The sequence below is a fragment of the Ischnura elegans genome, chromosome 12 (assembly GCF_921293095.1).
Source record: "Ischnura elegans chromosome 12, ioIscEleg1.1, whole genome shotgun sequence".
Taxonomy (NCBI): Eukaryota; Metazoa; Arthropoda; class Insecta; order Odonata; family Coenagrionidae; genus Ischnura; species Ischnura elegans.
The window spans coordinates 30,810,683-30,826,479 of NC_060257.1; the positions used below are offsets into that span (position 1 = coordinate 30,810,683).

At 39.3% G+C, this 15,797-nt stretch overlaps 1 protein-coding gene across 1 annotated transcript in view; it reads left to right on the forward strand.

Annotated features, from left to right (window-relative positions):
- The first annotated feature begins 562 nt into the window (after window positions 1–562).
- LOC124169241 overlaps window positions 563–15,797 on the forward strand; it is an 85,235-nt gene continuing 70,000 nt past the window's right edge. The window contains exon 1 of the mRNA XM_046547794.1: window positions 563–1,284. Within this exon, the coding sequence (XP_046403750.1) occupies window positions 605–1,284 (680 nt within the window). The 5' untranslated portion in view covers window positions 563–604. The remainder of the gene's footprint in view (window positions 1,285–15,797) is intronic.

The window sequence follows — 15,797 nt, forward strand, 5'->3', positions numbered from 1 at the left end:
GGGGGTCCGGAAGCCCCCCCCTGGATATACCACTGGACATCTTCATGAGTCCCTTCTTACACTTAAACTGCTGTAAGCACATTATTTCTTTGATTAGTTTTTGCCAGGGTATGTGAGGTTGCATCATCACTGGTTTCCTCATTGTTTTGCTGTAGAAATAATGGCTGTTTCCATAAAAAAATATTTATAAAAATAAAATGTATATTTTACTAAAAGAATTATCCATATGTATATTACGCATTTACCAAAAATATATCGGTTTCATATTTTCTCTGGTTATAATTTAGCGCCAATTCCATTTGATAATGTTAAATTTACATCTTGTTAAAATACGGATGAATCAAGTAATTATTAATTTGATAAAATAATTCTGATTATTACGTAAAATTTGGTAAATTAGCTACCGTTAATACATTTATTATTATGTATTAAGAAATTACTTTTGGGAAATGTCCCCTTCCTCTCTTCTCCTCTCCGTTCCACACCGTTCGTTCTTTGTAACCTGCTGCCATCTCTCGGTCAGAAGGAAAACTAGAGAAGAATATGGGAGGGAGTTCCGATTGTATTTTGTTAGCAGAAATCATTGGAATGTCAAAGTCGCATCATGGCGGTGAGAGGCAATGGGTGTCTATCCGTCGACGCACAAATAAAAGCTCAACAGTTACTGGAAACCTTTGTGATTTTAAATGAACAAGCGCTCAACAGTGGGTTCACAATTAAGGATATCAGGGAGTCATACGTGAAATGTGAAAACCGGCGATTATCTACAGAGAAGAACGGAAAATCATGGCACTCCAGCGGAGTTCCACTGTGCGTATTGGCAACGGCATTATTTACTATTTTGATAGTCGTGTTACTCCCTCATACGTTAACGACCCAAAGATGCTTGCTTCAAAACAATTTCTTTGTGATGGAAGCGACGCGGCCACTGACAGATTGCGACAAGGTGTGTAAAGGGGTGAACAGCGTACTTATTCTGGATAACACAACGAAAGAGGAGTTTTCCAAGTTGGCCTATTCCTCGAGGCCAATACTTGTTCGTGGGGGTGCAAACCATTGGTCTGCTAGACGAATATTCAGTTTTGATTTTTTTCGGCGCCTCTATGAAGGTGTTGGCAATAATGACAGTGCAAGAGCTAGGCGAGAGTCTTATTACCAGAGTGTAGAAGAAGAATGTCAGTTTTTCCCTTTCAGAACTGACTTTGTCAGTCTGAGAGAAGTTTTTGCCATGCCGGAGGAAAGAGCGAACTTCTCAGTTGGGCAGAAGCCTTGGTACATCGGCTGGTGAGTTGTTATTCATTTTTTCATTCATGGTATGGTTCGGTCCTCAAATGTGTCTTGGGCTTGGAGGAGTTGTTCTGTACAGCCTCCCCATGTTTTTTTCATGTTTGGTGTCTTTCCTACCATTTTCTGCATAAAAGGGTTAAAATGTATAAAATCCATTGCCTGGCGCTCATATTATATGTCAGGTTACGTCTTGATGGTGTTCTTCTAATTTGGTCGAGTTTATCTAGGAATTTTTATTTGTCTAAGGTATGCTTAAAATCCTCGATGTAATCCTTAAACTCTACGAGTATCTTGTGAGTATTTGGTGATATTGACGGCATCTACGAATTTAGCGGCCTCGGAGAGTTTTCATTCCCAAATGGGATACACTAATATGGGGTAAGGATACTGATGCTCGTCTTGGAATCCTACGCATCTAAAATATTTTTTCATTCAGACCTGGCGATTATTCTCATATATGTGTGTTGGTTGACGAATAGGCCCTGTGTGATATCATACTTAAAGGCCATAGTTGGAACGAAAGCGTTTAGTATTCGTTACGACGTGGGTTCCACAGTAGATTAGTAATTTAGTATGTTCTACTTGTGATTGCACCTGTTTACGGGTACATCGCAATCAAAATAAACGGGGTGACGTAAACAATAGGGATTTATGGTGATATGCTGTTTGTTCCCTTGGTAATTAACTGGGATGCATCAGTGAATGGTAGTGTTCCCGAAAACATACTGTTTGGATGCCCGCGAAGTTGGGCCACGGCCTCAGCTCACCTGTCTTCCTCGCTGGCCGCCGCTGGCCGGTGTCGGCACGTTCTGCAGTGGGATGGGCTTAGCCGCCGGGGACGGTAGTTTCCCGGTACGCCCTGGAACCGTCCTAGAGGCTGCTTGATTTATGTCGCTGTCTCTCTATTCCTGTTCGCTGCCAGGGCAGCGGTTTTTAGCTTGGGAAAAATCTTAGATTTTGAGGTTTTTGCAAATGTTCAATTGGCCTCAATTCACTTCATCCCGTCACGGTTCGCTTGCATGATTTTGATTCCCCTTGAGCCATTTCCAACTACTGTGAACATTTCCATCTACGTCTTTCGGAAAATTTCATACCGTCAGCTTCTTCTCAATTCATATACACGCAATCCATGTATGCACATAATTACGTCGTTGAAGTCTCCAGATTGTTGATTCTCACGGGTTTTCGGTCATCTCTTTGCCGGACACCATTTCTCTTCCCGTTTTGTTGTCATCGTTAGGTTGAAGATGTAAGCAGCCTTCTTTGATGTTTACCCCCTCAGAAATTTTTAAGAGCTAGGGTCATAAGTGCACTCCTCTTCATTACCCCCTCCCGAAATGTACCCCGTCCCCCAATAAGCCCCTTATATCTCCCCCGCAATCTTTTGGCCATATATAACCCCCCCCCCCCCCGAAATTTTTTCCTTGGTCAGCGTCTTGCTTTAAATGATTCTCATCATTACGAGTTGTTTGTTATGGTTTGCTCCAGGTAGACATGAAAACAGACATGACTAGCTAGAAAAAACTGGTCCTTCAGGCAATAACGGATAAAGAAAAACTCAAAGGGGTGCGCAAAAGATAATTTAAGCTACCTATACTTTTATCGTAAATTAAGATAATTTTATTTAAACTGATTGCACACATAAACAAGAAAATGCTATCTGCCACTGCCTATAGGGAGTATCGACTTCAGTCTCCGCTAACCCGCGCTGTTATAAATTAGCCCTAATTCAATTTATGTGTGTGTTGTTGAAGAAAATCGTCGTTTATTGTATGAGGTTAATGCGCCGTAATAATTGGCGGGCATCAATTAGGCCCTGTGGCAAATTGAAGGGGGACCCTGAGGGCCCGACCCCCCTTCCGAAATGAGGTAAATTTGCATTTATTCAGCTACTTACCTTCTGCCGGTGGGAGCTATCGTAGTACTTCCTAGACTTCTGTTAGTATTAGACTATTTCCTCATTTTTTAAAATTACACTTTAATTTATATTATTTAATATCATTGGGTACATTTATTAATAATTAATTAACCTATCCTTACATTTATATGGCCCCCCAAACATATATTTGGCCTTCCTAAATAGAAATCTATTTCATTTCGCGGAAAAAATCGCGGAGTTCTGCCCTGCTGCTCTTTTCCTATCACTATGGGCTTTCCGAAAATTCCTCTTCCGTCGTTTTGCTGCGAGCCGCTGTAATACTACATCGAAGCCCTGATGACGTCGTGAGCCTCTTGATAAGGTGATAAGTTAAACGAAGTTTTTTTTTTTAATAAGTTGTGAGATATTTAAGAAGAACGGGAAAGGAAGGCCTTGTATCTGTTAGTGGCAATCGGTGGGTGGTGAAAAAGAGAAGGCAGGGGAGCCTAACCCCCTCCAGACACTACGGAACATGTTCTCTATTAACCTCGCGAATAAATCTCCTAAGAAACTTCAATACACCACCCCTTTCCGAAGAATATTTGAGCGTGTATGTGTTAGTTTATGTTTAAAACGAGTGCAACAGTACGTTCAATTATACTGATATTTCTACTAGCCTTTTATATTTATTTTTTTAAATTTATTTCCGCGCCTCCGAAAACAGCGCTATTCGGCTTTAACATCATTTTTTTATATCATTCAACAATCGAACGTGCATAAACATCCATGCCCTGGATAAAGGTAACTTACCCAGACGGGACTCGAACCCGCGACCTTTGGTTTGGAGGACATTACCCTGCCGCCAGCGATGCCGGATTTTAGGTTTTTAGCCCCCGATAATTTCATAGGTGCACAAAGCTTTCGCATCCAAAGGTGGATTTGTGGGGGACATGATCCCCCAAATTTTATCCAAAAATTTAAATTTTTATGAAGTTTTTGTACCCTTAAATGTCTTAAATTGTTACATTTCATCTATTTTTTAGAAAGAAAATGAAATTTTAGGCCCCCTAAGGCTTTTAAAATGTGTATTTTAATAGGTTTTACTAGAAAGAATGCCCCTCTTTCTCGGAGGGGTATTCCATATTCCCTGAACCCATTTCATGACCACCCCTAGATTTAACGCTGAGTCCGCCCCTGCTCGCGACCCTCCGTTTATAAAATTTAAAAATTGATTTCAATACCTACATTTATACCTCTGCAGAATCTGACATAAATATGATAAGGTTGCCTGAGAGAAATTTGGGTTGAGTGCTTCGTCAAACCAATCGTAGGATTTCAGCCCGCTGATTATGATGGTTAATAAAAATGTAGGTCAATATGAGTTATTGATTATGAATTATTGATTATTTTATTGGCTAATCCTCTGATGCCTCCAGCTAAACGACGCTGACTTCCCCTGGCTCATATGTTTCCGTGACCGGGTCGTTATGAATGTCTCCTCGTGGTGTTACGTTAGCATTCCTTTCATCCGGTGGTTGTCTCGAAGAGGTACTGCGGAAGGAGCAATTCTTGATATCGAGAAGGATACCCAGAATTGAGGGCAAATGTCGACTTTTTGTTGAGGTAGGTCATGACAATGGGGGTGGAAATGTTTGAAGGACTACTCTTTTCACTCTTGTGGTTATATTTCATGGGGAAAATTACTTAACCCTACTTTTCACTGTCACAGTGCGTCTTACCTCAAGGTTGGTTTGATTTGTGCGAAAATTCTACAGAGAAAAAATTCGGGTGACTTCGTAAAGCTATCAGTGATGTCACGACAGAATTAAAAGTGCCGGAACGTACTTTCCTTAAGTTATTTTTACTAGTGAAATATTACTCCGTTCTTTTTTTATTGCAAGTTACGTCTGCATATTTTAAAATAAATTTTTGGTTTGATTACGAATGTATATATTAAAAAATTTGATGCACCAAAATGGATAAAAGTGTCATTTGACTCCTATATCTTTTCTTAAACATTGCCCGAACGCGCCCGGCACTATGACACCACTGAAAGTTATCACCGTGGCTAGTCCCGGTGTACGTAAAACTTTCAGTCATAATGTCCATTAAAGTGGACGTATCCTTTAGGGGATTCTTCCTCCCTAATTAGTACATCTGTCCATAATAACGAACAAAGACCACAAAGGTCTCGATATGAAAGAGAGCGAAACGTCTTGGCATGAGTTTTCATAAGACCACATATTTATCAAAATAACAAAAACAAAGTTTCGACCAAGGGGGAGAAAAAATTGTGTTACTGAAAGGGTTAAAGTTGTTTGGATTGGTGAGGTTAGAACTCACCCCGGACTAACTCACGTGAATATAAATTTTATGAGTCCTGGGATGAGGCCCGGGAACCTGTTCCTTTTTCTATATCATGTAAAATCACGAAGACTTGGGGGTTATACAAAGGCTTCTCACTGGATTCGAACTGTAGACTTGCGATCAGTAGCCTTAAGCTGTATCCACTGAGGCACCATTTTACCCTTTATTTGAAATTTTTTATTTCCATTTTTTACTATAATTGGATGTGTAATGAGTAAGGTCCGAACACCACCCGGAATCGTGGAAAACTCGTAAATAGCCATCTGAAATGTAAAAATCATGTAAAAGTGCAAAATAGTATGAAGCCACGAACATTTTATGTACAAAATTCAAAGAACATGTTATTTAATTACATCTACATCTACATAATACCCTGCGAGCCACCTCTAGGGTGTTTGGCAGGGGTTGATCAATCACCAGCATGCAGCATGCATTTGGGCTCCCACATGCACACCACACCGTCCAAAAAACGTCCCGTATACTAACAAACTATACTACTATATGCTGTTAGAAATAATAATTGAATTAAGAAACATGCATTAATTTTTACAAAGGTTAGTAGGCTACACTACAAGTCATGCAATCTATTTACGAGTTCTATTGCTGCCGTTATAATCTCTTATTGATCGTGGAAAAAATGACATTCGGAATCTGTCTGTTCTACAATCTATCTCTCTTATTTTATTTATATGATCTGATCTTCCGTAGTATGTTGGCGCCCGTAAGATATGGTTAACTTCGTCAGAATTAGTGCATGAGTAAACTGTAATCAAAATAAATCTTGGTGGCTTCGGTAATTGAAGTGTGATGGTTATATGACAATATATAATGAGAGTCACAATAAATACGTTGACATTCAATATTTCCATCTGGATATTGTGATCGTGGCAGAACTTACTTTATTTACTGTATCCTCTACCGTTTCTTTTCGTGAATGCTGTGTCACTACTCGTTCATCCTCGTGGCTGTTAACGGAGCAGTGCGTAGATGAAAATTCAAGATAAGTCCTGCTCTCTCTCAACCTAAGTCTTTATTATAGCGTGTGAAACTTTGATACTTCCGATAAAATTCGTTCCCAGTGGCCGTTGAGGGAGGCCTGTAATCCTCTACTTCCGGAGAAAGGTCTTTTCTCACGTATTCCGACCTAGTATTCAGGATATTGTCTCTAGGGTTAACAGTTCTCTGTTGATGTTTGAATAGAAATTATAAAATTCGAGCGAGTTGAGTGATGGTGCGGAGACTTCTTAAATATCGCGTTAAATTAATGGTAGGTTTGAAACATGCTCAATGATGATTCCAATAATTGGTGTTAGCCTTACTATTCCTTTTTGCCGGTCTTATTGCAAGAACATGTGGAATTCATTCCATGCCGATGTTTTATTTCGACTGCTTGGTTTGAAATATCCATCAAAATCAAAAATGCTTGTAAATATCACAAGTTGCTTGCATCAGCTATTTCATTTATAAATGACGAGTTATTATTGAGTTGATACTTTTATTTTTTATATATTTTGTGGTTAATTTATGTTGGAACACTTTTTTTCAAAATGAAAAGTAAAATACCTTGAAATTCCTAATACATTTATTAATGCACCATTCATAACCAATCATGTGTATTTTCAAGTTTATTGAGCAATTTAATAGCTAATTCTTCCAAAATATTCCAACCTAGGTATTTGATTATGGTTGTTTTCATTAATATGCCCTTTTAACTGGAAGTGTATTGTATCCGCTTGTATTTGTTAAAGTCTATTTCACCCTCGATAACTATACTGAAGTTAACGTAGTTCAAAATTTAATTCGTTGTCTCTGGCGTGACTTCATGGAATCGACTTAATGTAGTGAAATGTAAAAAAACTTTAAGTATTTCTACATAAATTTAATAAATTACGTCCTAGATTTCGACGTGGCATGTCATGATGATACCGACATCGAAACCTAGATTGTACTGTCATTGAATTTATGTGTAATTACAAAGTTATTACATTTCATCATATATATAACTCTAAATTGTTTCAGCTTAGTTGAAATACTGTTAGCCAATGCAATAACGAGGTTCTGGCGTGAAATATTACGACCTATATAAATTTGAACGTACCATGTCTTTATGCGCAGTAGGATGCCTTTTATTTTATTTTTTGGGCTTGTTTACCGATGTTTGTTCTTTTTTAACCAGCTCAACGTGTGGTATTTTGAAATGGAGATATATCTGTTTACGCTTGGACACTCAAGTCTGTCGCATCAGTTGATTCCTTCGAAACCGTATAAATGTTGTCGCTCCCGGAAGGGACTTGACGGGGCTTCCTTGCAAAGGATCACGAATCACGGCAATCCATTCGCTAGGCGTGCCTGGAATTAACTTCGTTGAATTGAAATCGTTCGCTCGTGTAATTTGAATTGCCGTATCGTCCCGGAAGTAGCGGAAACAGCCATGTGTTTATTTGTTTGACCCCGGGAAATAACGTGGGTACCGTAGATATTGAGGAGTTAACGACACATTTGTGTAAGTAGGCAATGGCGGATCCAAGAAAATTTTTCTGGTGAGGGGGGGGAGCTCCAGGGTCTAACAGGAAAAATGTCTTCGCATATATGGGATTAAAAACTACATGCAACAATTACTCTATGAAATATACTCTTAATTTTAATTTGAACATTATTAATTTGTAAAAAATTATAATTTTTTATTAAAATATAACTTTTATTAATGTTTGTGTTAAAATTCTCTTCTATTTTTAGCGTGTGGGGGGAGCACGTGCCCCCCCTAAATACGCCTAGGTACCATAGCTAAACTTTCGGCTTCGAAAATACCGAAATTTTAGATAGTGAAAATAATTTAGCAGAAAGATTGTGTAAAGAAATGGTACTTATGTATTTCTAAAAACGAAAATAGTGGTAATAATAAACGATCAGCTATCGACAAACTAACAAAAATTTATTATTATTTAATTGATCAAAATTGATTGGTAACTCTGAACTGTATTAGTTCAGGTAGTTACCATCAACAAAAAAATCCAAATCATTGCAAAATAAGTATGTCCAAATTGTGGTCTCTTATTTTTAATTAATTTAGTACAGAAATCTTTTTCTTTTCTACTTTATTATTGTAAAAACATTATTATAACCTTTTATGCCTTTAATGTATCAAAATTATGTACTCATATTCATTCATATCCCTGATGAAGGTGTAAAAAAATACCGATACGTTGGAAAAATTTTGCATTTCTTTAAGACCTATACTCCAGGACACTCAAGTCCATTTTAAACATAGAGACAACTTTAAACATTAGTTAAGAGGAAAAAAAATAACTCAATTTAATTAGGTACATGCAAATGCCACCGTTAACTGGGTTTTGCCGTGGAAATATTTTACATTGGGTAAGTTACTGGCTCTTTCATGCCCTTCATACTGGCTCATTCAGTGAGAGAGGGTATATACCTTGAAGGTTTGGAGAATTTATGCGTTAAAAGTTATATTTTTGTTGTTTTAATACCCGGCTAAAATGTGCGTCAACTGAGCTAGTGTCATCTCTCAGTAAGCATTTCTAAGTTTCCGCAACAGAGGATCTCTGCACATTTCTCTCCTTACGAGATGTGGCTTATTAATAATGAGAATCCCAAACAATGGTATTTTAAAATGTTTTTTGGAAAAGGAAAATGGTCTAATTCTTATAACCTTACCTTCACACTCATTATATACATAAATAAAAACTTTTGGGCCATGTCGTAGGGTCAATTTCTGGGTGGCTCCTTTGGGTGGGTTTGGGGGCCACCCAAAAGTTGAAGCGGCGGCATAGCCCAAAAGGTTTTATTAAACAAGTTTAAAACCTCTCTAAGACAGTATTTCTCTTGAGGAAAAGCAAATTTTAAGATTGATAAATAAAGATATCGTACATCGATTACCGTAGTTCCAATTACTACACAACCACCCCTCAAACCCACCCGAACGGGCCACCCAAAAATAGGGTGATTTCCTATTATTTTTTTATTGCCTAAATCGAAAGATTATTACTCCTGGAGCACGCATTTCACACTTTTAGATTTTTAAATGACGATATCTATTTTTCGCGATTAAATGAAAAGTGAAAATTTTCAAGCGCGCGAAAACGCGACGGCTAAGTATGAATGATGGGAAAAGCCCGTGTGACGTCATTCTGGTTCCCACTGCCGCCGTGTGAGGTGACCTTGGGGCGAAGCTGTATACGCAGCTGCGAGATAGGCAGCTAGCAGGTAGCAGAGTACCCTGCTAGGAGGTAGCGCTTGGCTTAAATAAGGATTATTAATACCTTATCAAACGAAGGAAACTTTCCGACCATAGCCAGTTTTAATAGGTGATTATTAAGACATGTTTCCCCGAGCTCTGCGCCTCATGCATGCATTGGTAATCTCAGACGATGTAAAACTCCTATCTACTCGTATAGAAACTAGGTCCCTGTGACGTCACGTAGAGTGGCATCGCATGGGCGCCAATCTGGCCTTTTTCAAATGAGGATAAAATTGGCCCTTGCCATTCGTCTGAACAGGAATTCTAAAACCAAATAATTTGTATATTATGAATACACTAATGGTGGGTAACGAATCGCAATCAATGTCTTTCGCTTTCTTGATGAAGGAAACTACCCTATTGACGCGGCGACATATCCCACAAGTTTTTATTTAACATGACGGTTACCCGCGAACGTTTTAACGAAGAATTAGGGTTTATTACGTCTCCATAAATGTGGAATCCGCTGCCTTAGCGTTGTAGTCGCTCCGAGAAGTTCTCCACTCATCTATGTCCCTCTACCGTTTCTGGTTCACATGATCTTCGTAGCTGAAGTCTAGTTGCTGCTCGTCCAGAAAGTTCGCCCGTTCCGGGAGGGCTTCTCTTCCCTCCTATCTTTCCCCCTCTTTCCACCCTTCCACAGCGGGAAGTAAGTGCAGTCGGCCAAAGAGCGTTCGGCGAAGAGGGAGAGGGGGGTCGTTTTTTTCCGGCTGGCGAGTTCGGTTCTTTGCGAGGACTTGCTTTGTGGGTTTGTATCGGGGGAGCGGGGTCTATACGCGTGACAGATGCGTACGGGGCGCCGAGCTAGTAGTGTTTCAGTCTGGGAAGGGATGCTGGCCTCTTTTTTTAAATCTTCCATGGAGCCGGAAGTCGTGGGACCCCGTTCTGAACGCCTATATTAATTATTCATAGGCGTGGGCCGAAAAATGACTTTAAAAGGATCAAATTTTCTCTTTGAGGAAAATTTATCAATTTTTATCTCTCTCTCAGGCCCAAAATTTTGAAATTAATCTCTGCCTCCTGAGCCCTGAAGTTCATTTATTTATTAAACTATTCAAAAACAGCCAGTATGGTTTTTACATTGAATTTTATTATAATCTGCGCCTTTAAGTAATGTAAACTATTAAGAAAACTAAAACATAAAGATTCAGGTGAAGATGACTTTTCGCAGCTGCCTCTTGTAAGATCCGAAGGGCGTTGGGAGATCCAGGGAGGGGTAAGTACACGTAATGGTGTTGATAAAGGTAGAAAGTCTGTAAAAAAGTGATCTCTGGGTAAGAGAAAGACAGAATTTAGGTTGGTGTAGTAAGTGGTTATTGCGAAAGTCGTGGGTGGGGATGTGGAGTGAACGGAATGGGAGTTTTTAAGAAGATCGGTACTTACCATTAAAGGCAGTGTAAATGAAATTTAAAGAGCATAAATATTTCTACTTGTGGAGAGTGGGGCCAATGATAGGACAGACATTATTTCAAATTAAAATAATTCAGTTAAATAGAATAGTTAATTAGATTTCACTTAAATATATTTGCGAAATGTGAGGCTGAAATTTTGAGACAAATATCTATGTGGAGTAGCCATTGCCGCTTGGCCAAAAAAGAAGCAATTGTTTTTTTTTAATTCAGCATTTTATTTACTAAGTTTAAAGTTTGTCTAAGAGTGGTGCCTACTCGTGACGGATGCGTACGGTTGCGCCGACGCTGTGCTAGTCGTAGTTCAGCCTCGAAAGGATCCTGGCCTATTTTTTGCATCTTCCGTGGAGCCGGAAATCGAGGGACATCCCTCTATCTCCCGTACTGACGTTTTCATTCAAGTCTCCAGAAGATGTGCATTATTGCTAGACTGAGTTTATCATTAATACTTGAAACCGTATCGCAAAGTAATGAATTAAGTTGACGCATCTCACCCGTTTGAAATTTACATTGCTCATTCAAAATTGACATTTTTATTTAGAAATTTATGGGCATTTAATTTATACCCTGACCAACATTTCCCTTTATCTCAAATATGAAAATTTTCCTAAAGTTTTTGAGATGTAGGAAAATTTTTGTAAGGATCTACTCCAAATATCATGACTTTTTTTAAATTGATAACTTTAATTACAAACGAATCATTCGTTCCGAAAAAAACAGCATATGTACCTATCACCGGTCGAGAAGGTGTAATGCAAAGTTTGTTCATTCCAGATCGAAAAACCTTGATTACGGTGACACATCAAAAGAACGTATTGGTTGTTTGACTCCGCCTTCTCTTCAGAATCAAAGTAAATTCTCTATTAAGTTCTCTTATCATTGAAGTTCCATAAAGGTAAGCATTTAAATGTGTGAGAAATTATTAAAAAAATTGAATTATTTATTATTTATGAGTTATACCACGTCAATTCAACAGGCTATTGGCCCTTTTAGTTTCAGGTTGTGATGAAAATGTGGTTTTGGATCTAGTAAATAATGAACATTGATAACTTTCCACATGAAAAACCTGATTACGCAACCTTAGTTTTGTCGAGGTTCAACATTATCATGTCAGGCGTGAGTTATTGAGTTCTTATATGCAACAATTGAGTATATATGCTTATTTTTTGCATTTTGAGGTATTTACCCGAATTTACTATGCACAGAGTGAACTACACGAAGACAACCATTCAAGATATTTTTTCTATACCTTTTCAAAGTACATGCGAACTATTTCTGCAAAGGTTGTGCAGAATCCTATAGCATAAAATCCCTCGCGATCTCCGGATATTGTTTCCATTTTTTTAAATTTCTTTTTAGTATGTATCCTGTAATGAGGATGTCTATGACCTCTGGTCAGCGGTGTTATTTCGAACCGGAAATGGCCAGCACAATCCTGCCAGTCCGAATATTTCCCTTTTCTACAATTACTTGTCCATCCTCGCATCTTTCCAGGGTTTCGCCTCCCCCTGGGCTTCCAGGGGGATAGGGTAGCAGTTTCGTTTTTCAAACGAAGTTTTTCCGTCTGGGGGAGTATTTTTGCGTCGATCCCCCTTCTAGACTTTTAAGGCGGGTGTGGGTGCTTTGGTTCGTGGGATATGTCCGGAGCAGATGGTGCGACGACTGCCCAAGGGTAAGGCCAGGATTCCCTACGGGAGCGAGGCGGTTCCCGACTGTGAACGCGGATGAAATATTTGTGTTACCCGTGCAAACATGTGCTGTATTGCCCCGTGCTCGTGAGAGCGTGACTGATCGTCCTAAATGCAGGTGGTTCTTCAACAGGGTTCGGTTTGTAGACACCAACGGTTTTGTCTCGTTCGCTATTATCTACATCGGTACATGGGCGCAGTTCGAGGGCGGCTGTAGTCACCCCTTCAATTTTTTAAATTTCCCTTGTTTTGCTACCACTAAAGTTCGTGGTCAAGTGATCCGCATATAAACTAAGCTCTGCAGAGGGAGAAGGTGACTTGGTAGTATTAGTTGAAGAACAGCTACCTTGATATCCGGGTACGAATACCGGTCAAGATTAATAATAATAATAATAAAAGATCGTAAGCTTTCCCGGCGAATACTATTGGTAAAATATTCTCGGGTACGGCACCGGGTAAGACTGTTTAAAGCCAACGTTTCGATGAGAAATTCCCTCATCGAAACGTTTCCGAACCTTACCTGATGCCGAACGCGAGAACATTTTATCAAGATAAGGAAACAATTCATCGGATGCTACATATGGAGTATGTTACTCTACGGAAGCGAAGCTTGGACAATGACGGCAGCAGAGAAGTCAAGAGTGGAATCATTCGAAATGTAATGCTACCGAACAATGATGAAGATAAAATGGATTGACCGTATAAGTAACGAGGAAGTGCTAAGAAGAGTGGGAGAAAAGAGTTTTAAAAACTTTTAGTGGAAGACGGGAGAACTTGGCCACATTTTGAGGCATGATGGCTTGTTGAAGAAAATCGTTGAAGGACAAGTGGAAGGGAAAAAGGGCAAGGGACGGCCCCGATTCCGTTAAATAGGACAGGTTATAAAGGATGTAAAAGAGAATAAATATGTAGCTATGAAGAGATAAGCGGATAGGAGAGAGAAATGGAGTGCTGCGTCAAACCAATCTTAGGATTGTTGACTAATGATGATGATGAAATGATTTTTCCTCTGTAAAATTTTCGCACTTAAACGTGCACTTTCTAAGGATACGCCGCTGGCAAGCCTGCGGTCATTTCCTTGGATAATATAACCAGAATTGAATGTTCGAGGGCAGCGCTGGCTTACGACCTCAAAGCAATTTCATGCGGCCCGCAGAAACGTTAATTATTTTTTGCCTTTCGGATGATACTTTTGCATAAGGAGAGGATAGTTTGCTTAAATTTATCATCATGATTACTGGTCAGCAATCCTAAGATTGATTTGACGCAGCTCTCCACTCAACTCTTCTATCAGCTAATCTGTTCACACTTCACTTTTCAATCTTCTTCTCCCATATATCCATCTTAACCTGTTCCACATAATTTTTTTGAGATCTTCCTTTTCCATTCTTGCCATCTATTTGTCCCTCAACGATTGTCTTCATCATGTCTGAAAATATGCCTTATAGGTTTTTCCGTCTTATCAATGTTTTACGGGGATCGGGTTGGTGTGGTTGCTGGAGTGTTGGCTTCCCACCCGGCGGGCTCGGGTTCAAATCCCGGCAGTGGCGGAGAATTTTCAGAGAGTGCCCGATCCCTGCTTGAGTGTTGTGTGGAGGATATTTCAAGCGCAGCACTCCGTCCGTCGGATGGGACGTTAAGCCGTGGTCCCCTTGGCGCCTTTCGTTAAGAGCAGGCTAACGTCGACGCCGGGTTTCTCTCCACCCTTCCTTCCATACCCTTCCCTCATGGCCCAAATGACCTCAGCTGTCGGTCGCCTCCTCCAAATACCATCAATGTTTTACTGAGGCGTATCTTCTCTCCTACTCTTCTTTGGACTTCCTCATTACCAACTCGGTCGATCCATTTGATCCTCATCATTCTTCTTTAAGCGTCTCATTTTAAAGGCCTCTACCCTTTATCCGCTGGTTTCTTTGTCCATACCTCCCTTCCGTAAATTTCTCATATAATATGTTTTTCATTAGCCATGTTAATCGGAACATGCGGCTTTCAAACATTAATTGGTTGATGACCTTAAGGTGTGGTACGGTGAAGGGAGGTTGTTAGCGTTTATGTTGTTACCGAAGGGTGGTTCTACTTATTCATCTACCGCTAATTTTCCCTGATAAAAAAGAAATCTGCGATACCTACTAGTGGAGTGTTTGTGACTATCATTGACCCCAACTCAAATGAGAATGAAGAATAATTGTCGTAGTTTCAGGCCAAGAGTGTTGTGTGAAGCAAGAAATGGGTTATTTCTGATTTTAAAAGCAAGCTCAATTTTCTTTTACTTATTTTCTTTACCAAATCTTTTTAAAATGTCCTTTGCTGTTTTCGTTGGTTGGCACAATACGCAATTCGTTCTTGCGCAGCTGTCGGAGTCTATTGATGAGAGAACAAAGGTAACCACCCCATTTTGAAGAAAACTTCGGTGTCGCAAATCTTGTTTTTCGCAACGAATTGTGGCGGTTAACTTTTTTGAGCAGGATTATATCATAGTTTGGAGTTATTTTTCTCTTCCAATTCCAAAAAGGTCAGAGGATAGTGTTTTAGACTTAACATTGACCCCAAAAAAACTAAGAGTGAAGTAATAATTGTCGTAGTTTAAGGCCAAGGGAGTTGTATAAAGAAAGTAAAGTGCTACTTTTAATTTAAATAGTATACTTAATATTCGTATCCTTATTTTCATTGCTAAATCCCTAAAAATGTAAAAACTTTGCAGCTGTTTTAGTTTGTTGGCACTATACGTTATTCGTTTTTGCGCAGTTGGTTGACTCTATTGATGAAAGAACAAAGGTAAATTTAACTGAGGGTTTTGCGCCCTTTGGAATAAGCGTCCGTGTCGCAAGTCTTCTTGTTTTTCGCAACGAATGGGAGGCTGCAATTTGTCACGTAGGATTAAATCACAGTTTGGAGTTATTTTTTTCTTCCACTCCCAAAAAGGTCAG